The sequence below is a fragment of the Plecotus auritus genome (assembly GCF_963455305.1).
Source record: "Plecotus auritus genome assembly, chromosome: 12".
In the NCBI taxonomy this organism is placed as follows: domain Eukaryota; kingdom Metazoa; phylum Chordata; class Mammalia; order Chiroptera; family Vespertilionidae; genus Plecotus; species Plecotus auritus.
The window spans coordinates 11,653,436-11,680,230 of NC_137778.1; the positions used below are offsets into that span (position 1 = coordinate 11,653,436).

General features: G+C 53.4%; 1 protein-coding gene across 1 annotated transcript in view; it reads right to left on the reverse strand.

Moving 5' to 3' along the window:
- Positions 1-1,889: 1,889 nt before the first annotated feature.
- Positions 1,890-26,795, reverse strand: part of PLXNA2 (plexin A2) — a 208,415-nt gene continuing 183,509 nt past the window's right edge. The window contains exons 18-32 of the mRNA XM_080648776.1: positions 22,503-22,742; positions 21,533-21,676; positions 20,773-21,007; positions 18,462-18,604; positions 17,570-17,838; positions 15,731-15,797; positions 15,413-15,559; positions 14,664-14,823; positions 14,247-14,350; positions 9,967-10,066; positions 8,847-9,037; positions 7,357-7,526; positions 4,181-4,393; positions 3,382-3,532; positions 1,890-2,403 (exon numbers count right to left, since the gene is read on the reverse strand). Coding sequence (XP_080504902.1) covers positions 2,308-2,403; positions 3,382-3,532; positions 4,181-4,393; positions 7,357-7,526; positions 8,847-9,037; positions 9,967-10,066; positions 14,247-14,350; positions 14,664-14,823; positions 15,413-15,559; positions 15,731-15,797; positions 17,570-17,838; positions 18,462-18,604; positions 20,773-21,007; positions 21,533-21,676; positions 22,503-22,742 — 2,430 coding nt within the window. The 3' untranslated portion in view covers positions 1,890-2,307. The remainder of the gene's footprint in view (positions 2,404-3,381; positions 3,533-4,180; positions 4,394-7,356; positions 7,527-8,846; positions 9,038-9,966; positions 10,067-14,246; positions 14,351-14,663; positions 14,824-15,412; positions 15,560-15,730; positions 15,798-17,569; positions 17,839-18,461; positions 18,605-20,772; positions 21,008-21,532; positions 21,677-22,502; positions 22,743-26,795) is intronic.

Sequence of the window (26,795 nt, forward strand, 5' to 3'; positions counted from 1 at the left end):
CTGATAAGCTTTGGGTGCTGTGAAGAGTAAACACTTTGGCTGAGTGCGGAAGGCCAGTCATTAGTATTTCTTTCAGGCTGTTAATAGAGCCCAGAGAAACTTTAACAGAAAGAGGATTATCAGAAGAAAGTGGCCTTGGCATGGCTGGTCGTGAATTATAATGAAAACAAGCAAGTTTCCTGAGTATTTCGCTGAATGCTTTTCGCTTCCCATTTGTCAGCTGCATTCAGGCAAGAAACTGGAGCTGAGAGCAGGCGATGTCTGCTGTGTGGTTAGCTCAGCAACCCAAAGCCACACGCCAGGGATGGAAGCCAGCCCTAGAGGCTCCCTCCCCCAGCCCTTTCCTGGGAATCCAATGTGGTCAGCAGAGCCTCTGGAAATTGGAATTGTTTGGAGGTAAATCAGGGCACAGAGAAGCTGGGGCCCAGAGTTAATTACAGAGGAAATGACTCTGGTCTGGTCTCTCTGGGGATGGCTGGTCCAGTTTCCCAGCATTGCAGCCCCTTGAAAAGTAGGTGGAAAGGGGAGGTCGGTCCGCTCCTGCCTCCCCCACTTCCCATCCCTTTGCCTCTCTCTTGCCCTCCTTCCCCCACACTTCGGTGCTGCTTGTGGAGAAGTCGGAGCCTTCTGCTTGGATCCTTGCCAATGTGGGTGGCCTGGAAACTCGGGTGGCTGTCCTGGTCACCAAGGTCTTGTCACCAACAGAGTGCCTTCCTCTTGGTGACTCCCACTGGCTCCCGAAAGTCCTCTGGACCAGGGCGTGGTGCTGTGGTCTCTCTGTTTGCAAACTGCACTCAGGAGAGTTGGTCATCATGGTTTTAGGTGCCAGCAGGAGAGAGCCGGAAAGGAGCCCAGCGAGACACCGCCCACGTGTCCTTCCAACTCAAAAGGACAAGAGAGGCAGAAGTCATGGGATCTACAGTCTTTTCTCCCCAGGAAGTGCGCAGTCAGGAGCGTCCACATGTGAGCGAAGGGTAGTCTCCCGTCTCCAGGCACAAGAGAATGAAAGAAACAAAGCAGAACAGGAAAGACTGCGGCTTCTGTAACCCATGCTTTGCAGGTACTGCTTGCTGTAAACATGGTTTGATGTTTGATTTTTGTTTTCTCTTTAATTGTAAAAGCCTCTAGCGGAATGGAATGGAATCCAAAGCCAAACACCCATGCCCCACAAGGAACCTCCTGGAGGCCTGGCCCAGTGCCTCCAAGCCCTTTCCCCAGGGTGCCTGGTTCTGGACAGTGACTGATGTTAAGGCGGAGCTGCTCATGTCCTCAGGGAGGCCAGTCGTCTGGTCTGAGAGAGGCCCACCTCTCCCCCACTTCCGGTAGTAACTTTGGGGAAACCAAAGGGAAAGGTACCAAAGATCGGCTCCTCATTTGTTGAGGTTTGGGATTAAATAAAACACACATGCGTGTGCACGCGCGCGCGCGCGCACACACACACACACACACACACACACACACACACACACACAAAACAAACAAACAAAAAAACAGTAGCAAAAAGCATTGGTACTCTAGAGACACATCTCTCGAGAGATGAGAATATACAGGTGTGTGGTCTATAAAGCTCAATTTCCCATCCGCCAGGCTGAGCTGCTCCATGGCTTTGCAATTGGCGGCAAAGTTCTGTAGTTTCCATGTTCTCTGGCTGCCGGGATAATTCCAGGTTTTACTGGCCTCTCGTTTTGCAAAGTGTTTGGTGCAGACTTGTGCTCATTCTTCTTCTCCTCATTTTTTAAAAGAAACAACAATTTTCCCTCCGATTTCTCTCAGCCTCTCTGTAGGTTTTTTGTGGCATTTGGAGACAGGGGTTAGATAAGGAAGGAGGGCCGGGACAAGAGAAGGAAGGCGGGGATAGAACCCAGAATTCAACAAAAGTTGGACGGGATTAATAGGGAAGCTTTTTGTTTTGTTTTATTTCTGGTTTTCCTTTTTTCTTAAAAAAAATTAAATAAAGTTCTCATTATTTCCCCAATATACATCAAATGAGTTTTCATGCAAAGCAGCAGTCACAGAGGCAGAACCGTGTCCAGCTGGCGCCTCTCGGCTTGGAGCGCCGCCTCCTCCGCGGCCCTGCTCCTCTCCTGTGCGCCCTGGGGTGGAGGACGCCCATGGTCTCTCCCTGTAGGATCCGCCTGCGAGGAGACTTGGCTGGCGTGGGAGAGGGGCCCTCCCCTCTCCCCGGGATGGGGTCTCGGGGATCAGCAAGCTCTGGGGTCCGATCCCCTTCACTTGTCCTTCCTTCCGAGACGCCCAGTGTCACAGCTTTCACGGGTCCCTCTTCCCAGGAACGGGAGGCTCCGTCTCTCAGCTCTCGATGGACATAGCATTTATGAGCTGTTCCACCTTGTAGGCCAGCCGCTGGCGCCGGGCCTGCTCATCCTGCTCTAGCGCCCCAATGAGCTGAGGAACAAAGCAAAGGTGGGGAGACTTCAGGACTCGGGAGAGGAGACGCCATTTCCGAATCTTCCATCCTTCTATCTGCCTTTCTGTTCTCCCCTAATGAGCATAACCTCAAGTAATGTCTATGCTTAGCTGACTATGTCTGTATCTATGTGTTTATATATGTATGCATGTGTCTATAATTATATGTTATGTACGCATGTATGTATATCGTGACCCTGGAACAGCACAGGGATTGGGGTGCTGACCTCCCAGACAGTAGAAGATTCTCGTATAATTACAGTCAACCCTCTGCATGGGTGACTCCCAAAAGTATAGTTGATCTCCAAACAACGTGGGGGTTCAACTGAATTGTGCGAGTTAGCTGAATAGTGGTCAAGTGAAAAAAATCCACGTGCAAGTGGATTGTACAATTCAAACCGTGTTGTTCAAGGGTCGCCTGCACAGCTAAGGTGTTTAAACACCATCTGGCATTTAGAAAGTGCTATGCAAGCGTTCGTTATTATTATTATCATCGTTATTACTACCGACACCACTTTCAGGCACAGTGCTAATGTGTGGCTGGTGAATTCCCTGAAGCTGTCCTGTGAACTGCCACTCATGTGAAGGTCCACCTGCGTCTCTGAAATGTAACCGACAGGATGTGCCCAAGTGCGCACTGATTCATTGTTTAAGGAAGAATGAAACGAATCGCACAACACTTCCCACTGAGGAACAACAACTTTACTGAAAGTGTTATTTATTGCGTTACGACGAGCGAAAGCCGAGGCGATGTGTACGGAAGAGCTGGATGAGCCAGGGGAGGGTGGGCTGCCCCTGGAAGGATGGGGATGATGTTGCAGCGCAGGGGTTTTTCCCTCCGTGAATGTGTTTTCTAAATGACCTTTGGGTGCTGCCATTTAAGGACGAGCACAGGCGTTGTGTCTAACCGCCTAGCTTGCTGCGTGTCGGCGTCTGTGCCCCGGGGCCCTGTCTTACCTCTTCGCTGTACTTGCTGACGTAGGAGTAGATCTCATTGAGGGCACTCAGCATGTGGAACTCCACCGCGTGCAGGCGGGACTGCTCGGCGAGGTAGGCGTTCATGTCCTGGTCGCTGATGGCGGGCAGCTTGGCGATGTCTGCATAGTATCTGCCGTGCAGAGGACAGGTTCCTTGAGGGGGGCTCACCCTGACCCGGAGCCCCTTGTGAGCATGAGGAGTCCCCATTCACTAGCGCCTTCTTCTTTCTCTTCTGATGTGGCTTCCTCTGGCCCCTTGCCTCAATCTGAGGTGGAGGCGCCCAGACAGGCGCCCCCTAAGGCCAGGTTCCATCTAGCTGTGAGCTCCTGGCTGCAGTGCCCCCCAGTGGTGAAAAGCCCAGACTCCGAGCAGAATCCTTATATTCAAATCTCAGCTCTGCTACCTGCTAGCTGTTTGACCTTGGGCAAGTGACTCACCCTCTCTGTGCCTCAGTTTCCTTATCAGTAAAATGATGGTGATACTACCCCCTTCACGACTCTGTCGGATATTTTAATGGGATGGTACAGACAAAATCTTTATCACAGTGCTGGGTGCTTAGCATGTGCTCAATAAATGGTAATTAGGGTGATAATACCTTGACCTGATTTCCAAGACCACAAAGCTTCCCTTCCTCCCCGCAGCAGGCAGTGTAGACAAGGGAAAGGATGGAGCAGGTATAAAGGTACCAAACACAGTTGTGAGTGCAGGGTCAGTGAAAGCCACAGGGTGGGGACAGGAACAGGCAGCGGGCAGGGGCCTGTCCTCAGGTGCCACTGACCTCTCCACCCAGCTCTTGTAGCTGGGGATGTCCTTGGCATACAGCAGCTTGTTGGACGGGGAGTCCTTGCCCAGCCGGTGCTCTGACGTGGAGCAAGAGTCCATGAAGGTCTGGGCCACCACGGAGAGGCAGGCGTCCGTGATGCTGCCTTTGTGGATGTCAAACACGAACTGGGGGTTCTTGATCACGTTCACCCAGAAGCGCAGAGGGAGGCTGGAGGAAGAGGTGGAGCAGACCCTGAGGGCTGCACCTCGGCTGCACCCCTGATGCTGGCCACTAATGTTCCTCCCTGCCCCCCAAATTCAAGTTCTCTCTCCAAAGGGCAAGGAATGGAATTACAGAAAACTGGTCCAGCCAGGCCTGCAAATTTAGCTCAAGCTGCTCCCGATCCTGAGAGAAAAGGAGAGACGCCACTGCACCCTGATGGGGCTGACCCTGCTCTCTAAGAGCTGGGGGTGGGCGAGGGGCGTTCTGTTCCCTCCTGGCAGCCGTTTCCGAGGGCCTCGGTGCCCCAGGGCAGCCCAAGTACAGAGAACTGCAGTTTTCTCAGGGCTTCACACAAAGCCACCAGGCTCCCCAAGCCCCTTCACAGTGCCCGTGGCCATTGTCCGGAAGGCGGCCGCCGGCAGCCCCGGGCTCGGCCTCGGAAGGGCACAAAGGGCGCCACCTGTGCTCCCCGCCCAGCCCAGGCCGCTTCCCAGGGCAGCCCGGCTGCTTGGGCTGAGGAATGGGCTCCCCTGGGGCACGTCTTTCAGGACTCGCCCCAGGGCCTCCCCCAGGGCTTTCGTGTATCTGGGCAGGGGCCGAGGGAGCAGAGGAGGCCATTGTTGGCGCTGGAAATGACCCACTGGAGCTCCGTTTTTCCCACCCCAAGAGGAACCGATCAGTCCTTAGGGGAGTTCCTGCAGCAAAGTGGGAACTCATAATCGGAGCAGAATGCATTTTCTCCGCTCCTCGGGCCAGGAGGAGGGTAAGCCCGTTTAGGCCCCTTCAAACCCGGAACAGCTGCTGTTTTTCCCTGCCGTTCCCAGCTCTGCCTTCTCCTCCAGCCGCCTCCGGGCTTAACTCTTTTGGCTCCTCTGTGGAGTGAGCTCTGTCCTCTGGCTTGTCCCTCGGGCTTGAGGTGCTGGTCCAGCAACCCAGCCTACCTCTCCTCTCCTGTTTCTCATCTTCTCTTGACTCCGGTGGACCCCAAACTTTCCCGAACATCTTAGACCTGTCAAGTCTTGGGAAAGATCTGCTTTGCCCACTCCAAGCCCTTCCTTTAGGTTTTCTGCTTATCTTCCAAAATAAATGGTCATTAGCCTGGCGGGTGTGGCTCAGTGGTTGAGCATCGACCCATGAACCAGGAGGTCACGGTTCGATTCCCGGTCAGGGCACAGTTCCCAGTGTGGGGTGTGCAGGAGGCAGCTGAGCAATGATTCTCTCTCATCATTGATGTTTCTCTCTCTCTCTCTCTCTCTCTCTCTCTCTCTCTCTCTCTCTCTCTCTCTCTCTCTCTCCCCGTCCTTTCCTCTCTCTGAAATCAATAAAAATCTATTTAAAATAAATAATAAATAAATAAATGGTCATTAAGATGATGATGATCTGGCTTCCTAACCTGGGAGGAGCTGCCCCCACTGAGAGGTGACACATCTCTTCCCTGCTCCCTTCCGCCAGCAGCCATGGGGAGCTCCTGACCGTCTTTCTTTGGACATTGGCGATTTGAGTCTGGGTAAGGGGACTCTCCCCACCACCACAGCAGGGGAGGGAATTTCTATGACTCGAGCCTGGCCAGCAACAGGAGGCACAGAGATGGGGAGAATCCAGACTTTTCTTTTGATTTCCCTGAATTTGCCTACTCCCAGCAACGCAGACATCCATGGCCCTGCCCCTGGGGACACAGGCAAAGGGCCTGCCCTGGTGAAGTGCACCGTGGGCTCCGTACCCATGAGCACGCGAGTCTCTCCACTTCACTCCCCTGTGATCAAAGCTGCAGGCTCTGAGGGGCTCAGCAGCCATGACACACCAGAGAAGGAAGGAATATTCGAGATCGGGGTTGGGTATTTCCAAAGTGTTTTGCTGGTTGCTAGGACTTTGGATTCCCAAATAACAGCCTGGGCCCATCTGTGTCGGCTCTGTTTTCTGAAGAGATCGCTGACTCCGGACAGCTGTGCGGGCTGCTTGCCCAACCCCAGTGCCTGGACCTCCTTTCTCTACTCTCTGTGCTCTTTCCCGAAGGAAGGGTTTGACTACGGCTCCTGGCCAGGCCCGATCGGACCTGAAAGCCAGCCCTTTGCTTGGTTTTTGGTCCAGGTTCAAACCCAGGGGAGAGAGGTCTCATGCCAGCGGCCTGTGGGAGCTGCCTCCCCACGCTGGGTCTGGCTGCAGAGGTTACTTTCAGGGAAGAGAGGCAAGCCTGCAGGACATCTGCCCGCTGCTTCCTGACAGCCACGGGGTAAAACCTTGGCCTTCAGGGATCAGGTTTGCAGGGACCTCCTCTGTGGGCTCAAGTCTACAGCAGCTGTGAACTCTCTCCGGAGCGTGGGCCACCTTCCTCGGGGCTCTCGGCCTAACTCAGGGCTCCCAGATCTCAGGAAGTGCCTTAGACTCTGTCCTACTCAGGGTGCCCAGTGTTGCCTGGGCTCTGAGGCTCTGAGGCTTTGTGTAGGTTCCCCAGCTCCCTTTCCCGGAGAACAGAGACCTCAGAGTCAGGGAGGAGGTGCTTCCTGGGGAAAGGTCTCCACCTGAAAGGGCCGAGCTCAAGTGTGCGTCCTGGCCCTAGCTGGTTTGGCTCAGTGGATAGAGCATCAGCCTGCAGACTGAAGGGTCCCAGGTTCGATTCCAGTCAAGGCGGGTTTCGGGCTCAATCCCCAGTAGGGGGCATGCAGAAGGCAACCGATTAATGGTTCTCTCTCATCATTGGTATTTTTCTCTCTCTCCCTCTCCCTTCCTCTCTGAAATCAATAAAAATAAAAATATTAAAAAAGAAATTGTGCGTCCTGGCCCCGGGCCCTAAGCCAGGCAGGCCTCCCTCGGCGGCAGCTGGGGACCCTGGTGGCTCTGCAGAGCATATGTGCACTACTTGCCCAAGGCGCCTGGGCTTACCAGCCACAGCGAACAGGCTCCTCCATCTCCCTGGACCCCGCTGGTCCCAGCCCCTCCCACACACAGCTTGCAGCCTCCCCAGGGGTTACCAGTTGCTTTTCCAGGTGTGCCGCACATCTGTGTCGTGGATGCTGTGTCTGTCCGCCTGCTCATCCAGGAAGTCAAACATGTACTTGATGGCCAGGGGGAGAGCGCTGCCCCGGTGCACAGTGCTGAACAAGGTCTCGAACAGGTCGTCCACGAACTTCTGCAGGGTGCCCTGAGGGAGGGGCAGGGGGAGAAGATGAGGTGGAGGGGAGGGGAGAGAAGGGGGACAGCAGGCAGCAGGCGGGCAGACCAGATGGTGCCTTGGACCAACCCCGCCTTGGAAATTTGTCTGCGACTCCAGCCTGAGCAGACGGTGGAGGGGTTGGGGGTGGGGAGGTGACTGTTGGGATGTCGGGGAGGCCGGAGGGACGAAATGGGCTGCAGATTCCTGAGAAGATCTGCTCCAGTGTGCAGCCACATGCCACATTTATGCAGTGTCCACGCCAGGAGGGAAGACAGCGAGAGCTCCGAGTCCAGGCTTCCCATGGGGAAGGGGGGTGCAGGCTGATAGGAGAGGGTGTTTGAAGAACCAGCTGGAAGACTGGGAGCCTCCTGGCAGGGGCATGGCAGGGCCGTAGAGGGTCTGATAGGAGGTGTGAAAAGGCTTATGATGTTAGGGGCCTGGGGTACGTGGTGTCTGGAGTGGGGGCTGGAGTGAAGGGTCCAGATCTAACCCTCAGGCAGAGCCCTGAACCGTAGGGCCATGGAGGGCCTCTGTGGAGGGACAAGACTGGGCCTGGGTCCCACAGTTCGCAGATTCCAGGAATACCTCTGCAGGCCAGGAAAATGTCTAACCTTGGAGCCTCTTTGTTGGTCTCTCATTGGTCTTTTAGGCAAAGCAGAATTAAAGACATGTGACTGGGTGGTGTTTTTTTGTGCCATTTCTGGAAGCAGGTCTGAGAGCTGGAACCTGGATGCCACTGTGCTGGACGTGCGGTGGCATTTTCGTGGGGCCAGTGGGGAGAGTATTTGAAACCCAGCCCTGCCTGGCCTACGTAGCGGTGTGGTGGCCACACTTACAGGCATATTAGTTCTCTGCGAGGGAAGCGGGGAGCAGCTTCACGTCACAGTTTCCAGCAATGCAGCCTCCCCCCGCACCCCAACAGAGGCAGATGGGATTGGGGAGCGGGGAGGAGCTTTCTCTGTGATTATTGGCAGGACCAGGCCTTCCTGCATGCTTCCCCTCCCATTGTGGCCAGCAAGTGGGCAGAAAAGGCAGTGATGGTGAAAGCCAGCATATCTGTCCAGTCAGCACCAATAAGAAAACCACAGTTTGTTCCTAAGGGGCTCGGGCAGATGTGGGAGAGTGATGGTGGGCCTAGGAGGGGGCCAGGAGCAGCAATCGGGCTACGACTTTTGCCAAAGGGAAGAAAACAGTGGTGGCGGGTCCCCCGGAAAGCCTGTCCGGAGGCCTGGGCCTGCTCGTCCTCTGGGTCCCCTTGAAGGACGGACTCCATGATGTCCTCCCTGGGCCGAGCAGAGCAGGAGTTACCTTGGTGGCCAGCAGCCGGGTCAGGTAGATCTCCGACACCATCTTGCTGCCCCGGTCACCCTCCTTCTGGTCTCCGTGGTCGTGGTTCTTTACCAGATGCCACACCTTGACCCCGCTCTCCAGGTCTGGGGTGATCATGGGGGCCCGGGACCGCAGACTGTCGGGGCTGCCTGTGTACCTGAAGGAGGAGTCTGAGGAGAAGGAGGCGGTGGAGGCCTGTGAGCAGCTGATTGCACCATCCTTGCCTGAAGAATCCTTCTAGAATCCCTGCCCGCCTGCCATACCCACTCGGAAGAAACCAGTTTCAATTGGAAGGGGACCCTTGGCTCCTCCTACGGGGGAAGGGGTTAGGGATTCTTGGTTGGCCTGAGGACAGCCTGAGAGCTTTGTGTAAAAAGAGGATTTAGAGATTCTGGGAGCTGGAGAGACCCTTGGGGGTTTCGGAATCCCCCGCCCCTGATGCTTCCAGCCAAGATGATCAATAGGTAAAATGTCAAACAAATATTTCCACGAGGGCCTTGAGGAAAGCCTGATACTCAGGAGCTGTGAGCTGTGATCTTCCCTCTTTGAAGTTCACGGGGCCCTTCTTGGGGCCTAGAATTGGGAATGGCCAAGGCCTTTTGGAGCCGCTGGCCTCCGTCCTGAGGTGTCCTTCAGCTGGAGAGCCCAAAGCCTCAGTGCACAGGTGGATCCAGAGGAAACAGAGTAAGAGAAGCACCGGAACCTCATCCCCGGAGGGCATGGGGGGCCCTAACGCTCCTCAGTGGGGACAGGCTAGGACCACAAACTGATTGCCCAAACTGGGACGCTTTGGAGAGCAAACGGGGGCACTATTCACACTCTAGCCAGGACAGCAGACGTAGACTTGAATATATGAACCTCCCCCATCCAGGTGCCCCTTGAACTCCTTCACCAGGCCTGGGCTATTGAAGGAAGGGCACAGGGTGCCAGCTGTTCCCGCAGCTCTGAGGAAGTGGGCTGCTCTGGGAACCACGGGACTAGGGAGGGAGGGAAGCAAATGAGCAAAGGCCTCTGACTGGAGGCCAGCAGCAGCCTGGCTTCTTGCTGTCAGAAGGGACAGCGAGTGGTCCCTGGAAGGTCACAGGAGACTGGTCCTCACCATATCTGCTGATGGACGTCCGGGAGATGCTGGCAGAGGCGGGGATGTTGTAGGAGGAGGTCTGTTTGGGGACCAGAGCCACCACCGATCTGTCTGACACCTAGAAGGGTATGAAAGGTACAGTGCAGGTGACTGTTGGTGTCTTGTGAGACTGAGAAGTCAAGCACTTCTACACGGTTATGGAGAAGATGTGGAGCAGAGTGCAAGCAGTTCAGGAATACCAGAAGTAGCAGTTCCTGACATTCAACATGGCAGCGCTCCCACCTGTGGCTACTGAGCCCTGGGAGTTCAATTAGTCCAAACAGAGATGCACTGTAGGTGCCTGAACTGAAATGTGCTACAAAGAAATGTTCAGGCCCTGGCTGGAGTGGCTAAGTGGTTAGTGTTGGCCCATACACTGAAGGGTTGCAGGTTCGCTCCCTGCTCTGGGTCAGGGCACATGCAGGAGGCAATTAGTTGATGTGTCTGTCTCACATCGATGTTTCTCTCCCCCCCTGCCTCCCTTCCACTCTCTCTGAAAAGCAATGAAAAAAATACCCTCAGGTGAGGATTATAAATAAATAAATAAGTGTTCAGTATACTCTGGGTTTCAATGACTTAGCATGAATAAAAAAATACAAACTATCTCATTGATAATTTTTATATTTATTGCATGCTGAAATGATAATTATTTCAGATCAGTTGGGTGAAATAAATATATTGTTGACATTAATTTCATCGGTGTATTTTTACTTTGTAAATGTGGATAGTAAGAATTTAAATGTGGCTTGCATCGTATTTCTATTGAGCAGTGCTGGGTTAGAACCGGCCCCCTTCAACCTTATGAGTTACAGACAGTGATTCCCATTTTTCAGGTGAAGGAATCGAAGCATCAAGGGGATAAGCAACATCTCACAAGGTCACACCCTGAGAGATACCGTCTGCAGCCAGGTCTGCCGGCCCCAGTGCACCGGTTCTCCTCATCACCCCCTCATTGGGATTTCATTTCCAGTCACACTGGTCTGAAGTCCATTTTCCTTTCTGGCTCGAATTTCTTTCTGGCCCGGGTCCTACAACGCCCGGGCCACCTTGAAGAGCTCCTCACACAGAATGGCTGCTCTTGGTGACTCAGAGAAAAAGACGGTGTCTTGCCCAGTTCTCTGTGAGGGTGCCCAGCGCAGCACCCAGCCAGGAGGGCAAGGGTGATAAATGAGGAGCCATATTGAAGACATTTGGGGCCATTGTGATTTAAGATCACCCTCCATCCAATAAAAACGGAGAATCCCCAGAATTGTGATGATCCAATTAAACCCCTAACGCAGAGGGAATAAAATAGCTATAATAATGTTATGGGCCATAAAACATTCCTATTAAACCATTTTTTATTTTAACAATTTTTATGAACTTTATAAGTTTGATTTATAGCTGCACCAGTCGTAAAACCATCTTTCTGGGTCTTAAATTGTCAGTCCTTCTCTCCCACCAAAAAAGAATTAGATGTTGGGAAGTCGAACTATAAATGAACATTAGTGCTAACGAGATTCCCTGATAGCTGGTTTTAGTGGTGGTGGTTAATTTTACCCTCCCCATAAATCTGCAGGAGCCTAGGAAGATGTTAACGTCTCTCCGTTAATTAAGATTATGCAGATTTTCTACCCTAGGAGCTCCAAGGACCTTTGGCTCCAGGGAGGGTAACTGGAGGGCAGTCTTTGACCTGATGGCCTAAGGCTGCAGGGTCCTGCCAGGGCATGGGCCTGAGAGGTGCCAAGCTCCCTGATGTCCAGCCGGGCAGCCCTCAGGACCTCCAGCAGTTTGCAGCATCAGCACCAGGTCTGGAACCAGGGGGAACTCTCCACTCTGTCTGTCAGGAACTCTCCTTGCCCCTGATGGCCTAGAAATGATGCTTCGAAAGCCTGGGGGCAGGGGTTACCCTCCCAGAAAGGACAGATTACCTGTTGTTTACCACTTGTTGTCACCTAAAGGAAGGTTCACAAGATGCCCAAATGAGCACAGTTCGGCTCAATTCAAGGTCTCGTCACCAAATCTCCCGTCCTCAGTCTTTCTCTTGACCAACAGGCAGTGCAAGTTCATGGTCAGGATGCCTGGCTAGGTCTGACCTTGGCTCTGCCACTTCCTGGCTACATTATTCCAAGAAAGCCACTTCACCGCTCCGTGCCTCAGTTGTCTCTTTTGTCCGAGGGGATAATCATCTTGTCTAGGTTTGTTGTGCAGATTAAAGGAGCTGGGCCAGGAAAGGCTGCGGGCCGGGCCTGGTGCCCAGCGAGCACTCGGTGAGAGTTGGCATTAGTGCTGTTATTATGAGCAGCAGCATCGTCACCGGCCCCCAAAGGGAGGAATAATCCCCATGGTCCCCTGTCACTCAGGGGTGGCAGGTGGGAAGTGCTTAGCACTCCGTAAAGCTAGGTAAATATTTGAGGAGTGAATGAATACATGAATGATAAATGGCATCAGGGAATTGGAAGTGCTTTGTGTGGTGAGCACTGTAAGAACAGAATATTCCATTCTCCTGATCGAGAGCCATTGGACGGACAGCCCAGTCACAGCGTTAGGGCACCACAGGCAGAGAAGAGAGGCTCCACGCCTGCCCTGGAGACACTAATAATTCGGGGGCGTGATGCTATTCTGCTTGGCACTTCCTTCTCCAGCTCAAATTGGTTCATTACAACTGTTCTGCAGAATACATTAAGCACCGTGAAGCAGGGGTGGGTGGATCAACACGAATGTTTGTGGCTCCATGGACGTGAGTCTGCATCCTGGGCACCTCACCTATTGTTTCTAATTCTTCCAACTGCCTTCACAAGTCGGGTTGTTATTTCTATCATACAGATGAGAAGCCCGAGTTTCGGAGAGATTAAAGCCACACCACCGGTGAGTGGGGAAGCAGGGATTTCAATAAATATAGGTTGCAAAGCCCTTTCTCTTCCCACTACAGCACACTCCTCCTATCTGGGGCGGGGATGCAGCCTGGAGAAGAGCTGCTCGGGGTTTCCCCAGTGCCCCTGGAGGCACCCAGTCAGCTCCTGTGGCTGTGAAGGTCCCTAGTCTCCTGGTCATTGGTAACTCGGTGCCTCAGAGCCGAGCCTGCCAGCCCCCTGCACCCTCCCATGTGAGGCGTGGGCATAGGAGGATGTTATTAGTCAGGCAGTCCCAGCGGGCCTGGCAGCCTCAGGCACTTCCTCTGGTTGGTTTAATTTCCCTTGGTGTCTCTCATTTTCAGCTTCTATTTTATAATTTTTCCTGAATCCCAACCTGCCTACCTGTGCTTACTCTTACAGAGGCCCGAGCCCCGAGTGGTTACCGTGGGAGGGAAAGGAGGAGGGGACACCTCCTGGATCTTTTGTTCTTTTGCTGAGATTTTTTTTAAAGTTATATTTTCTTTAAAATGGTTTTTTTTGTTTTGTTGTTGTTGTTGTTGTTAATCCTCACCCTAGGATATTTTTCCATTGATTTTTTAGCGAGAGTGGAAGGGAGGAGTAGAGACAGAGAGAGAAACATCGATGTGAGAGACACATCAGTTGGTTGCCTCTCGCACTCGCCCTGACCAAGGCCAGGGATCGAGCCTGCAACTGAGGTACATGCCCTTGACTAGAATCGAACCCAGGACCCTTCAGTCCACAAGCTAAAGCTCTATCCACTGAACCAAACCAAGGAGGGCTGGGATTTTTTTTTTTTAAATTGCTCATTCAACAGGCAGTTGAGTTCTGCCAGTGTGCTAAATACTGTATTTAACCTATTCCACAAGACTTTGGGGCAGCGATCACCGTTAACCCTATTTTACAGATAAGGAGGACGAGAGCTTCAATAATTTCCCCAAGGACGTCAGCGAGCAAGTGGCAGAATGTAGGACCTGAAGACAAGTCTATCCAATTTCCTGCTCGGCTGCTAGCGAGAAGCGTAAGCTGCCTTTGCAGATGCCCATGATGAACGCGCAGGCACCACCGACAGTGGTTACCTTCCAGGTGGACTTTACAACATGCAATTTCCCTGCAGGTGCAGGGCCTCCAGGATAGCAATGCCTGGCCTTCCCCCAGGCCAGTTAGTCAGTTTCTCAGGTGGGCCTGGTGCTCATGTGTTTGCTAAGTTCCCCCAGTAATTCTAAGGGGCAGCCGTGGCTGAGAATCACTGCTCTAGGATCCGGGAGAAGGGGAAAAGGAAAGATCAGAAAACCCCTTTTAGGCTTTTCAGGGCCTAGGAGCCAACCTTGGAGGGGAGGGGACATTTGGGATGAAGGTCCTGAAGCGAAGCCCCCTCCCACACCGAGAGCCCCCCCGCCCCCTCACCTGGTAATGCATCAGTGTGTTGAGTCGCTTCCAGTCACCCTCGATCTTGGTGGTAATGTCCTCATCTTGCAGCACGACCCTGGCGATGCGGCCCTGACGCCACTCTGGGTGGAGGGGTGGTGCAGGTCACTGTGAGGGGGTGGGGGCCGCCAGCCAGGATCACCCAGTCCTACCTTCTCTAGGGACCTGCAACCCCAGCTCCCTCGAGCTGGTGCCATGGTAGCACCTAAGGCCTCTAGGCCTCTATGGGGCCCAGAACACTGGGCAGAAGTGTGGGCCTCACCAAAGGTGGCCCCATCTGAACAGTAGTTCAGGTTGCCCCTCACTGGGCAGGACCCAATCACGCCACAGCCCAAATGCCCTCCTTGGAAGCCGCCCTGCCCACCCTTGCCCCTGACTCCAAGCCAGGCCTCCTACCCAAGTCCATGTCCACGGCCCTCGGCCGCTGAGAGTAGGGCACGTTCTTGTAGATGGCGTCGAGGATCTTCTCCTTGACCTGCGTGATGGTGTCACAGTTTAACACCTTCACTGGGATCTCCGGACTGTTCTCGTTGTCGGGGTTGACGCAGTTCAGGATCTGCAAGTGGCCAGAGAGGGGGAGCAGGAGGGAATTGAGGGAGGAGTCCAGGGATCTCTTTCCAAGGCCTCCTCCCTTCCTGGGGAGTTGGGGTGCCTCTCTGTCTGTGCTTCACTTTCGTTCACCTCCCTGCCATCTGCCAACAACAACGTGAGCCATTCTGCCCGCCTCTTCTTTCTCAGAGAACCGGGACTCGACTTTCTAGCTCCTGGATGGCTGGGGGTTGCTGTGATCCTGGACCCAAGCATCCTGGCTTCCAAGATGGCTCCTTCCCCGAAACCTCTCTATTAGGAATCCACAGACTCACGCTCTTTCCCATGATGCCAATTTCCTCATACCTAAGGGCGGGTGATATTTTCTCTCTACCCTATATTATCTAGGGTAAACTGAGGCACCGAGAGCACTTTGGGCCCACCAACTGAGATGGCGAGAAGGCACCCAGGTGGTCTGCCTGCCCTTGGACTTGCTCCCAGGCCGGTCAGTCTCCTGGCCTCTTTATTGACCCCCTCAGACTGGCTGTGTGGTCAGAGGGTGAAGTAGAGATCAGGGCAGGAGGTTGGCGCTGTCCCCCAGCTCCGGGCCTCCTCACCAGGGTCTTGTACTCGATCTGCTGGCGGATGAGCTTGTCCTCGCTCAGGGAGTAGCGGGCCTCGCCCGTGATGGCGTCGATGGGGCCTTTCTCCATCTGCTGCTTGATGGCGCAGTAGAGCATGAAGAGCGGCTCCGCTGCACACTCCTGTGGGCACAGGCGGGGCGGGCGTGTGGCAGCACCAGCCTCCTCCCTCCTCTCCCGACCACCAGGTGGGGCCCTGCTCCTGAGCGGTCCCCATGCAGCCCCGGGGGCAAGCCCAGAGGAGTGGCACCCCATCTTGCTCTCATTTGCAGCTTCTGTCTCACTCCCACTCACCTTCAGGAACTTGTGCAGGAGGAAGGCAAACCAGTTGGTCAGCATCTTCTCAGCCACTGACTCTGTCCTGGGGAGGGAAAAGGGACAGGGACAGACCTTTAGGAGCGGTCTCAGGGCAGGGCCTGGTTTGCTGGGGGCACGGAAGACACAGGGCTGAGAGCCGGGACACCTGGGTCCCAGCAAACTCAGCCAGTAACCACAGTGGGACCTTGGGCAGACAGAGAGTTCTTCTTTCTGGGTCTCAAATGTGATGAAGGAGTGGTGCTGCCGTCTGCAGATAAAGGTGCCCAGTACCCCACCCCCCAGGGCTATAAAGAACCATTTCTCCCTCCTCCCTCCTGGCCTCAGGTCATGAAGTCCCCTGTCCCTCTGGGATTGCTTGCATGCCTGAGTACTGTACTCTAGTTCGCATGTTTAGAAGGTACCTTTACCTACCCTCCAACACTCAGAGTCAGACTGCCTGGGTTCAAATCCTGGCTCTGCCATGTACTGGCCGTGCGACCTAGGGCCAGTGAGCTCACCTCTCTGAGCTCTGTTTCCCCATCTCTAAATCATCATCATCTATCCCACAGGATCGCTGTCAGGGTTGAATGAGTTAAAGATGTGAAGTGCTAAGAATACCACCTGGTATCTTGCCAGGTAGGGTCACTGGGGACAGGTGAGGTCTGGATCCCAGCCCCTCTGGTAGAGAGCAGTGTGTGTGTTTCACTGACGGGGGACCTGTTTCTGTAAGCACCACCCGTCTCCACCCCCATCCTGGGCTGCAGGTCTGGGGGCTTGGGAAGGAACAAAGCAGTTGTGACAGGTCTTCAGCGATGGGGACGTGGAGGGGCTTTTAATCTGCACGTGGTGCAAATTATACCCTCTGGTTGCAGTAAATCCCAGGCATTTGCCAGGCTGCTCAGCGATCGGGGCCTGGGAGCGAGTGCCTTTGCGGGAGAAATTGCAGCTCTCTCCCTGGCCCCTCCCAGCGCCCTCTCCTGCATTGTGCCTGAGATTAGCTCTAATTTAAAGACAACGGTTCTTAGTGAGAGTTGCTAATGCTCAGATTGGCAGGATAGGGGCCCAGTCGTCATATAACAAAGCCATTCTTTCTCCCTTCTCGCCCCACGTGGGGCCTGGAAGCCTGTGCCCTCGCTTGGAGGAGGCTGAAGGGAAGGCAGCGACATAGGCGTGGTGCATTCCAAAGCTGTGCTCTGCTTCCCAGAGCTCAAGAGGGTGAGCTCTAGGGATGGGCCCCAAGGCCTCCAACTGGGGAGGGGGCATGTGGTGGATGCTGGTGATGCAGATCCCAGATGCTGGGCCTGGGAGGCACAGGCCACACCAAATCTCTAGGCTGCTGCGGTCCAGTAGGGCCTTCTGCTGGATGGAAATGCTCTCTTTGGCCGTATGTGGTGACACCGGTGGAATGCGGCTAGCGTAATGGACCCTGAATGATACATTTTGTTTCATGGTAATGGATCGTCACATGTGGCTACCATGTTGGACAGCACAGGTCTAGACACACAGGGAGGGACAGAGATGGTGAAAGAGGTGCTCTCAGTGTCATCTTATCCCGAGGAAACTAAATGGCAGAGGCCATGTCACTGATCCACGTGTACACAGCCAGCAGGTGGTGGATCTGGAGTTCAAGCCCAGATCCGAGCCAAGGCCTGTGCTTCTCCATCAGCTTTAGCAGCTGCAGACCCCCCACAGTGCCTGGGAGATGGATTCTGTTCTGTGGGATGTGCGGACACAGGCCTTTCTGGGGGGAACCCTCTGGTACTATCTACGGGACCTGCTCTCACAGGCAGGGTCCCTGTTCATACCCGCCGCCCTCCCGGCCTGGCCTCAGCTCACCTCCGGAGCAGCAGCTTGGGGTGATTCTTGTTCTCCAGGTTCTTATCGATGAGGTCGGAGAGCAGCTGCTTGAGCACGTCGGTGGCGTACTCCAGGCGGCCCTGCAGGCCGGTCATGATGAGCGAGGCCACGTTGCCGCGGTCGCGCATGGAGAAGCTGCGCTGCAGCTCCAGGGTGCGGATGAAGGTCAGCAGGAAGACCTTGTTGTTGATGAGCTGGGCGAAGAGCTTCAGCGCCTTCTCCACATGCTGCTGCCCGTTGCCCTGCACCTGGGTGGGCGGGGCGGGGGCACCCTCAGAGGACAGCTCCTGGCCTCCTGGCCCGGCTCTCCCTGAGGGTCTTCGCCCCACCCATGAGGATGTAGGCATGGCCAGTCTGAAGCCCACAGTCTGCTTGGACCTTCTCCTGGGTTGGGAGGGTTGGGCTCCAGGCAGGGCCCTTGGTGCAGATGCATTCCATCTGATTCTCCCAAGGATATGATTGGTGACACCCTGCAAAACCCGCTCGTTTACTAGTCTCCCCTTCATCTCTGTCCTGATTTATCATCTTCGGTAAGACATCCAACAAACGAACAAACAAACCTCACAGAGCCCTACGTCTTTCCCTAAGCCACCTTAAATCCATTGGAAAATGAGGCCGAATTGTACTTAATTAATTCAGTTATTCACTTAAAAATGACAAACAATGAGCCTTCCCTTGGAATCACCCCAGAGCCTGGGTGCCCCCCTGGTCGTGACCTCCCTGATTGGAAATGTGCCTGTTGGGGGTGACGCTGTTACCAGCTGTTTCCCCTCCTCACTTTTCTCTGAGCTGCCGGGCCCCATTGGCCTGTCCTAGGACACCCAGGTGCTGCGTCCCTACTGTGTGGCTGGGCCAGGGAGGCGGGTGTTACCTCCAGCTCCCGCAGGACAGGATGGTCCTCGATGCCGGGGAACAGGACGCGCATGGCATAGGTACGGTAGTCCAGGTAGGGGATTCCTGAGCGGTCCAGGTCACTGGTCAGCTCAATGATGTCTGTCTGGAGTTCAGCAAAAGCTACGGAAGGGCAGCAGAGACAGGGAGGCTCAGGACGGGAACCCCAGCAGAAAGGGGAAAGTGGGAGAAGAAGTCTGTGAAGAAGGAGGGGAAGCTGGGGGTACAGAGAGGGAGAGTTATAGGGGTACATCTCCAGAGGGGGTGGATTCTCTCCAGGCTGCCTTTCATAGGTGGTGGGAATATGGGTGATTTCTATGTTATTTCCTTTTCTGTGCTTATCTGTAATTTTGAATTTTCTTTGTACGTATGACAAGAAAAAGGAAGAATGCCATGACCTGTCATGCAGGTGCTACAGGAGCTGAAAGAGGTAAGTGGCCAAGCAATGACCAAAACAGGAAGCTTTGATCCCCTTTTCAAGCAAGAGAATACACCAAGATGCAAAAGCTTGGGGGACAATAAAAATTGAAACCGCCACGAGATAGTGTGGCTATTACAAAAAAAATGGAAAATAACAAATGTTGGCAAGGATGTGAAAATATTGGAACTGTCACATATTGCTGGTGGGAATGCAAATAGGTGCTGTCACTTTTGAAAACAATTAGGCAGTTCCTTAAAAAATTAAACATAGAATTACCATGTGATCCAGCAATTCTGCTCCTAGGTATCTACCCAAAAGAACTGAAAGCAGGAATTTGAACAGATACTTGTACACTCATGTTCACAGCAGCATTATTTACAATATTGGGGTGGAAATAACCCAAATGTGGAAGACGAATGGAGAAGCAAAACGTGGTCTATAGAGTCAGTGGAATATTATTCAGCCTTAAAGAGGAATGATAGTTTGACACATGCTTCAACATGGACGGATTATGAAGACATTAGGCTAAGTCAGTGGTCAGCAAACTGCAGCTCGCAAGCCGCGGTTTGCCGACCTAGATTCTTGATTCCAATAATTACAGGCTGTTGTTGTTCCTTGTGATTAAGCCCCTATCCCAGTGGTCGGCAAACTCATTAGTCAACAGAGCCACAGTTTGCCAACCACTGGGCTAAGTGTAGTAAGTCAGGGACAAAAGGACTAGTACCATATGATTCCACTTATGTGAGGTCCCTAGAGTTGTCAATCTCACGGGACAGAAAGTAGAATGGCAGTTGCCAAGGGCTGAGCAGAGGGGGTTACTGCTTAGTGAATACAGTGTTTTAGTTGGGATTGAGAAAGTTCTGGAGATGGATGGTGGTGATGGCTGCACAACCTGAATGTACTTAATGCCACGGAATGGGAGGAGGGGAGAGCCCTGGGGTGTAGAGACAGTGAGGGTTAAAATGGTAAAGTTTATGCTACGTGTATTTTCACACACACATATACACACACACGCATATACATGAGAAACTGAGAACCAAACCAAACCCAGCCTGGGGGCACCCTGGCCATTAGGGCCTCAACCAACAGGGGAGCACCCCCTTGGTGGCAGGCCTGTCTCCTGGTACCCTCCTCTCCCCTCCTCCCCAGCCCTGGCACCGGGAGGAGCCCTTGACCACCTTTGCTCGGCCCAGCTCTCCCCTCTCATCCAGCAGAGGGCTTGTTTCTGATCCTGACGTTTGCAGCAAAAGAAGAAATGTTTTGATTCCTAATGGAAATGTTTACTCAGAGAGCTCACTGGGTCCTCAGCCCCCGGGGACGCCAGGTACATTCATTGCCTTGCGGCTGTGGTTGCGTGGGAGACCGGAGATGGAAAAACACACACTCTCCACTCCCACACACGTCCATGGCCAAGGACACCAGCAAGCGCGGCTTCAGAGCGCTCAGCCTGCTGCTCGGAAGGAAAACAAACCCTGGAGTGGGAGGCAGGTGAGATGCTCCGGCGTTCCTGCTGCTGCCCCTTCTACATGCCCAGGGCCTTCCGCAAAAGGGGCCAGGCACTCCCACAGGGGGGCTCGGGGTGCTGAGATTTTGATGGAGGGAGCCCGAGGCCCTGAGAGGGAGATGAAGGCAGCCAGACTGAGGCCCGTGTCAGGGCACAGGGGACAGAACAATGTGATCGGGCCTGGGCCTCACTGTGGGCACTAACAGGACGTCTCTGGTCCCGAGGGCACAGGAAACAGAGGTCAAAGCAGAGCACAATGGCTGGGTGGGGAGGAGGGACGTAAAGATGAGCGCTGTTGGTAAGAGGGAGGTAGTAAGTTCGCTAAAGACAGAGGGGTCCAGGCTGCGCCAAAGTGCCTCCACGCACCTTCCTTACACTCCAGGGCCACACGGGACTCCAGGTTGTCCATCTGCATCTGGAGCCTCTTCAGTGTGAGGTCGTTTTCTCGAGACTTCCGCTTGTAGGCGATGAGGACGATGATGACGATGATGAGGAGGAGGCTGCCGCCCGCTGCGATGCTGACGATGGCTGGCAGGGTCAGCAAGCTGTCTGAGACGACACTCACCGAGCCCGGAGAGAACACCATCCCGCCCACGTGGACCTGCACATGGCACACACACAGATGCTGCAGAGCCCTGGCACGCCATCGGGTCCTCATCGTTTCAGAAGGGACACGAGAGGCCACAACCGCACAGGGCAGTCCATATTCACAACAACATCCTGCTGATTATCTGGCCCCCTGCCCCCAGTTCCTGTGTTCTCAACTGCTACCCATTTCCCGTTTTAATGCAGGACGTGGAGAGGGATATGGACTGGGACCGTGGTTGGCAAACTGCGGCTCGCGAGCCACATGCGGCTCTTTGGCCCCTTGAGTGTGGCTCTTCCACAAAATACCACGGCCTGGGCGAGTCTATTTTGAAGAAGTGGCGTTAGAAGAAGTTTAAGTTTAAAAAATTTGGCTCTCAAAAGAAATTTCAATCCTTGTCCTGTTGATATTTGGCTCTGTTGACTAATGAGTTTGCCGACCACTGGACTAGGAGGAAGAGAGAGCCTTTGTTATGACCAATCGATCACATATGCACGGCGAAGAGGGGAGGACATAATATGAAGAAGAGGGATCACTCACCATGACCTTGTGCTGCCCCGTGAGGTTGGGGGGCTCGCAGAGGAGCTGTGTCTCGGACACGGTGACGGCACACGGGGTCTCTCCAATCAGCACCGTGTAATTGAGTTTGGCGCCTCCAGAGGCAGGAGGGCAGAGGTTTTTGCCCTGTAGATAACAGTCATCTTAATAGGGATAATTGACACATGCGCTCAGAAGTTAATTGCCTTTTTTTTAAAAAAAAAAGGTGAAGGGGATAGATCAGTGGTCGGCAAACTCATTAGTCAATAGAGCGGCAAACCGTGGTTTGCTGACCACTGGGTAGATTAAGGAGGGAAGGGCAGCAGTGCAAAGACCAGTGGGTGACTCCCTGGTAAGTTTTGGGAGAGGACTTCAAACAGCCACAATTTAGAGGGAAAGAGAGAAAGCGGACGGAGGAGAGAAAGGAGGAGGAAGAGAGTAGGAGAGAGAGAGGAAGGGGAGACAGAACACTAAACAAGTGAAAAATACACCTCAGGTATCAATGGGAGTGGGGGACTACCAAAACACTTGTCCCAGGGACGCGACCTCCTGAAATATGTGCGCAGGTTACAGCGGCCACAACAGCGGTCAAGAAAGGCAATGGTTACTTTCAACTTCACGGCAGCCCTTTCGGGTCCCAAAGCTCACCAGAACAAGCAGCAATATCTAAAGTGTTTCTTAGGAATCCCAGGTGCAAGATACAGGGTGGGGCAAAGGTGGGCTGACAGTTGTTGGTATGGAAAAGAATAGAATAATAATCAATAACACAAGAATAAATTCTGTGCTCCGCATACTCACAACTGTAAAGCGACATTGCCCCTCCCTGTATATCGCCCGCTAGGCCAATACCTACAAATAAGCTCCCTTTACAGGGAGAGGCCAGCTTTGTGAGTCTGTCCTGTGTAGAAAAGAGAATATAAAAGGCAAGGAGAGAGGATGCTCTCTACCCTCCCCGCCCTCCCCACGTTCCTACCTTCAGAATGATGGGGGATCCCGGCTTCTGATTCAAGACTCCAGTGGGGCTGAGTAGTTCGAAGGTTGGGTTGGGGTAGTAGATGAACTTGGTGTCATTGTAAATGAGCAAGGACTGTACATTGTTAAAGACAAAGCCAAACTCGTCTGGCCGTTCCACAGTGTCCAGGCCGGGCCGGTAGTCCGTGGTCAGAGAGGGTGCCAGGCAGGTGAGGGTGGTGTTGTTCACAACTTTACACACCTACGAGGCCCAGAGAGCAGCATTCAAATGCCTAGCGAGTGACCGGAGGTCTGTGGGGCCCCTCCCACCCGCTGCTTGCTTTGGCCATTACTATTAGGCTACTGCTTATCTTCATTAGCTAATGAACCCCTTGAGGAAAAGGGCTGTGAAACTAATTTTGGGGGTTGCATTTTAACCTTATTCATTCATTCATTCATTCATTCATTCACCAACATTGCTTGAGCGCCTCCTTTGTGGCAGGTGCTGGCTAGGAGTTGGGGCTACCTAGTGAATAGTCACAGTCTACAGGGGAAGACGAACGATTCAAGCATGATATAGTCCTGGCAGAGGACAGGGAACACAGGAGGGGCACGAATGGATATGAGGAAGGTCCTGGTGGGGTGGTACCAAGTACAGGCAACTGTCAGTGTGTGGCCATGAGCATGTGTGTGAGTGACAAGGGCTCACGGAAGCTTCCCCTGGGAAGAAATGAATGAAATTTAATCTGAAGAATGAGTGGGACTTACCTAGACAAGGAGAGGGAGGGAGAGGGGAACAAATCTAGCAAAAGCCCAGGATGAGAACATAGAAGTTTAAGGAAAACGTGGGATGCAGTGCTGGATGTGAGTGTGAGTATGGAGGGGATCTGGGGGGGAGAAGGACATGGTGTGAGATAAGCACTTTGCCAGCACATAGTAGGTGTTCAGTTAATGTTTATTGACTATATTGATTCATGAAAAGGAGTCTTCAGCTCTTTAAATGTTCTACATAGAATCTCTTTCTTTTTCAACCAAGTCCTCTAACTTCGAGGGAATGTAACCTTGGTATTGATACCGAGTTCGCAATGTCCTTTCTTTATTGGTGGACTCTGGTCTCCCAAATAAAATCCTAGCTGGGCTGACCCCTCCTTAGCATGAGGTGTGTCATGCTCTCCTCCGGGTTAGAACTGGGGCTGCCCGAGGCCGCAGCTGGAATGAAGAAACCATTGCAGGACCCAAGTGGGGCTTGGGAAGAAACCTGGACTCCTCGCTCCCGGCTCAGTTTCGGTTTTGGGAGCCACGGTGTCCCAGCAACAGCCAAGGGCATCCGTGAGAACTCGGCCTGCTCAAGTACACACTGTCCTGGCAGGTCCGCACATGTGTGTCTGGCCAACATACACATACATGGACTTTGTGCTCCGAAAACAAGGCCGTGTGTGAAATTGCAAAAAGGCTGCCACTGGCACCGAGATGAGGTCAGAGCTCCAAGGCCAAGCGTTAACCCTCTGCTCCCGGAGGCCATTTGCGTTTCAATCAACAGCTCACCGAGGGCTTCCTGCCATCTTGGAGGTCAGTCCCCATTCCCACCCTTTCCAGCTCACACTTCAGCAGCCCTTAGAAGCCCAAAGTCCCTTTCATGTTCCAGCTGGGGACACTCTGGCGGGAAAAAAATGGGGGTGCAGTCAAAGGGTGGAGTTGAGCCACGGAGACTGAAACCCCAGGCTTTGCGGGCAGACACACAGCCAGGGTGCCTCTCTTCCCTCCCCACCCCACACCACCCCACCTTCTTCCCTGCTCTTTCCAGTTCCCCAGACTGGGCTCCTCCAGGAACAAGCAGATCACTCCCAAACAAGCGGCCTCTGTTTGCTTCCTGCCCCGTGCTGCATCGGCATTTTGTTTGCCAAACATTCCTTGGGGTTTTGCGGCCTTGGCTTTGGCCCTTCTCGCTTCTCACTCGGGGCTGCTTCATGGCCCAAAGGCAAGGAGAGGCCCCAGTCGCTGAGGCTGCCATGGGGCCCAGGCTGGGCTGAGGGGCCAAGCGCTTCTCTCCCACCAACCTGAGAAGGCCCAGGGCAGAGTTCACGGGCTTCCCACTGTGGAGCAGGCCCCCCCTCTCCATCTGCCCGCCTGCAGACCCCAGGCAGGTCACTACTGAAGCTGAGGGCCCCAGCCCAGGCTTCTCTTCAGTGGCTTCCCCGGGACTGGGCGTCAGCCTTGAAGGCCGACCTTGTCAGGCACATCCTCCCTCTCCCAAATCCCTCTGTGCCATGTGAACCATGCCTTTTACTGTCTGTGTCTGATGCTTTCACATCTGGGGCCTGGCTGACTCTGGAGGGACTGCCCCTCCTCAGACTCGGCAATTTCTAGGGACCGTCAACAGTGTGCTGCCTGCTAGAGCATGCTTTCTAATGCAAACAGCTAATCAGAGCCCACACCCCAACCACCTCCTTTCACACTGTGGGCAACTATCCACCTTCCCTAACTCTACCAGGGCTGGGCGCCAGACAACTAGGGCCCCTCTGCCCTACAGCCCATTGAAATGATCATGATCCAAACTGGCCCTAAACCTGCCTGCCTTACCTTGCTAGTTTCTTCCTGTGGAAACCAAAATAAAGGCTCTCACCCCAGTTTTCTTTTCTCCTTCTGCTTCCTAACCTACTCTGCGGCTTCCTCTCCCCATCCCCAAACCCCATGGCATGCCCCGCTTTTCTTGGGATCTATGTTTTGTTGTTGTTGTTGTTTGTTAATCCTCATCTGAGGATATTTTTCCACTGATTTTTAGAGAGAGTGGAAGGGAAGGGGAGAGACAGAGAGAGAGAGAGAGAAACATTGATGTGAGGGAGACGCACCATGACCAAGGTTGGGGATTGAGCCTGAAACTGAGGTACATGTCCTTGACTGAATCGAACCCGGGACCCTTCAGTCCACGGGCTGACTCTCTATCCACTGAACCAAACCGGCCAGGGCGGGATCTGTGAGTATTAATAAACTATCCAATGGCAATCATCTCCTGATCTGTTGGCCTTGTCATACCTGAATAATAAAATCTAAATTTTAAAAATGCACCTAACATGAGGGGAGTTTTATTTTCCCTGAGTGTGAACTCGCCATTCCCATTCCTACCCCTCACGCTCCTCCTTTTCATGTAGGCCCTGGAGTTGGACAGAGGGAGGTGGTCTCTGAGCTCCTGGGGGCAGTGGTCTCAGTCTGGAAGTGGAGTTGGGGCACAGATTCTTTACCCAGGGGTCACACTCTACACCTGCGATAAGGAAACATGTGCTCCTCTAGCCCCAAAAGCTGGGATCGTGGTGTGTAGAAGGTTGCAAAAGGTGTCCCCACGCCTGGCATGATGGAATGCCAAGTCCAGGAGCATCTCTTGTGATCTAGTTATAAAGGAGTTCAGTGGTTGAGCATCGACCTATGAACCAGAAGATCAGGGTTCGATTCCCGGTCAGGGTGCATGCCCCGATGGCCGGCTTCATCCCCAGTGGGGGGGTGTGCAGGAGGTAGCTGATCAATGATTCTCTCTCATCATTAATGTTTCTATCTCTCTCTCCCTCTCCTTTCCTGTCTGAAATAAATAAAAATATATTTTTTTTAAAAAAAGAGCCCAGATATTTGGGATCTAGCTTGGTCCTGCCACCAGTCATCTGCATGGTTGGGGACAAGTCTTTATTCCTTTCTGGCCTCAGTTTCCTCAGCTGTACAAGGAGGGGGCGGCCCCAGATGTCCCCCGAGGGCCTCCAGATCTAGCCTTCTAGCATCCTGTCATTTAGTGCATTTCTGTTTCCTAAGGGAGCCCCAAGCACTTCGGAAATGTGTCAGAGATGAAGGTAGACACAGAGCCATCCTCTCCATCTGCATCTCAGCCTCGTCAGTCCCCCGAAGGTCGAAGCAGTAATGATAGCAATTCATTTGAAAAATTATGGCCATAATTCATAGTGCCAGCATCCCCTGGACTATAATTATAAATACAATAACGTTTCAGAAAATATTGGCCAAGAAGAGCCACTAGAACAAACTAAAATATTTATAGCATATCAGACATTCTGCCCTTATGATAGAAAACTTCTTTAAAATCACAAAAAATCCATAATGAAAGAAATTGAATTGCGTGGCTCTGCTCAGAGGAGTAAAGTAAAATGTTCAACCTGATCCTCTTAGCGACCGGGATGGGATTATTCGCATGCAGTGCCTAACATGTGTCAAGTGCCAACCTCGTGAGGGCCAATGGCTGTAGGCGACCAATCTGCACACGAGTCTTATCACCATATGAAGTGACAGGGGATGGAGGATCAGAGAGGTCAGGTGACTT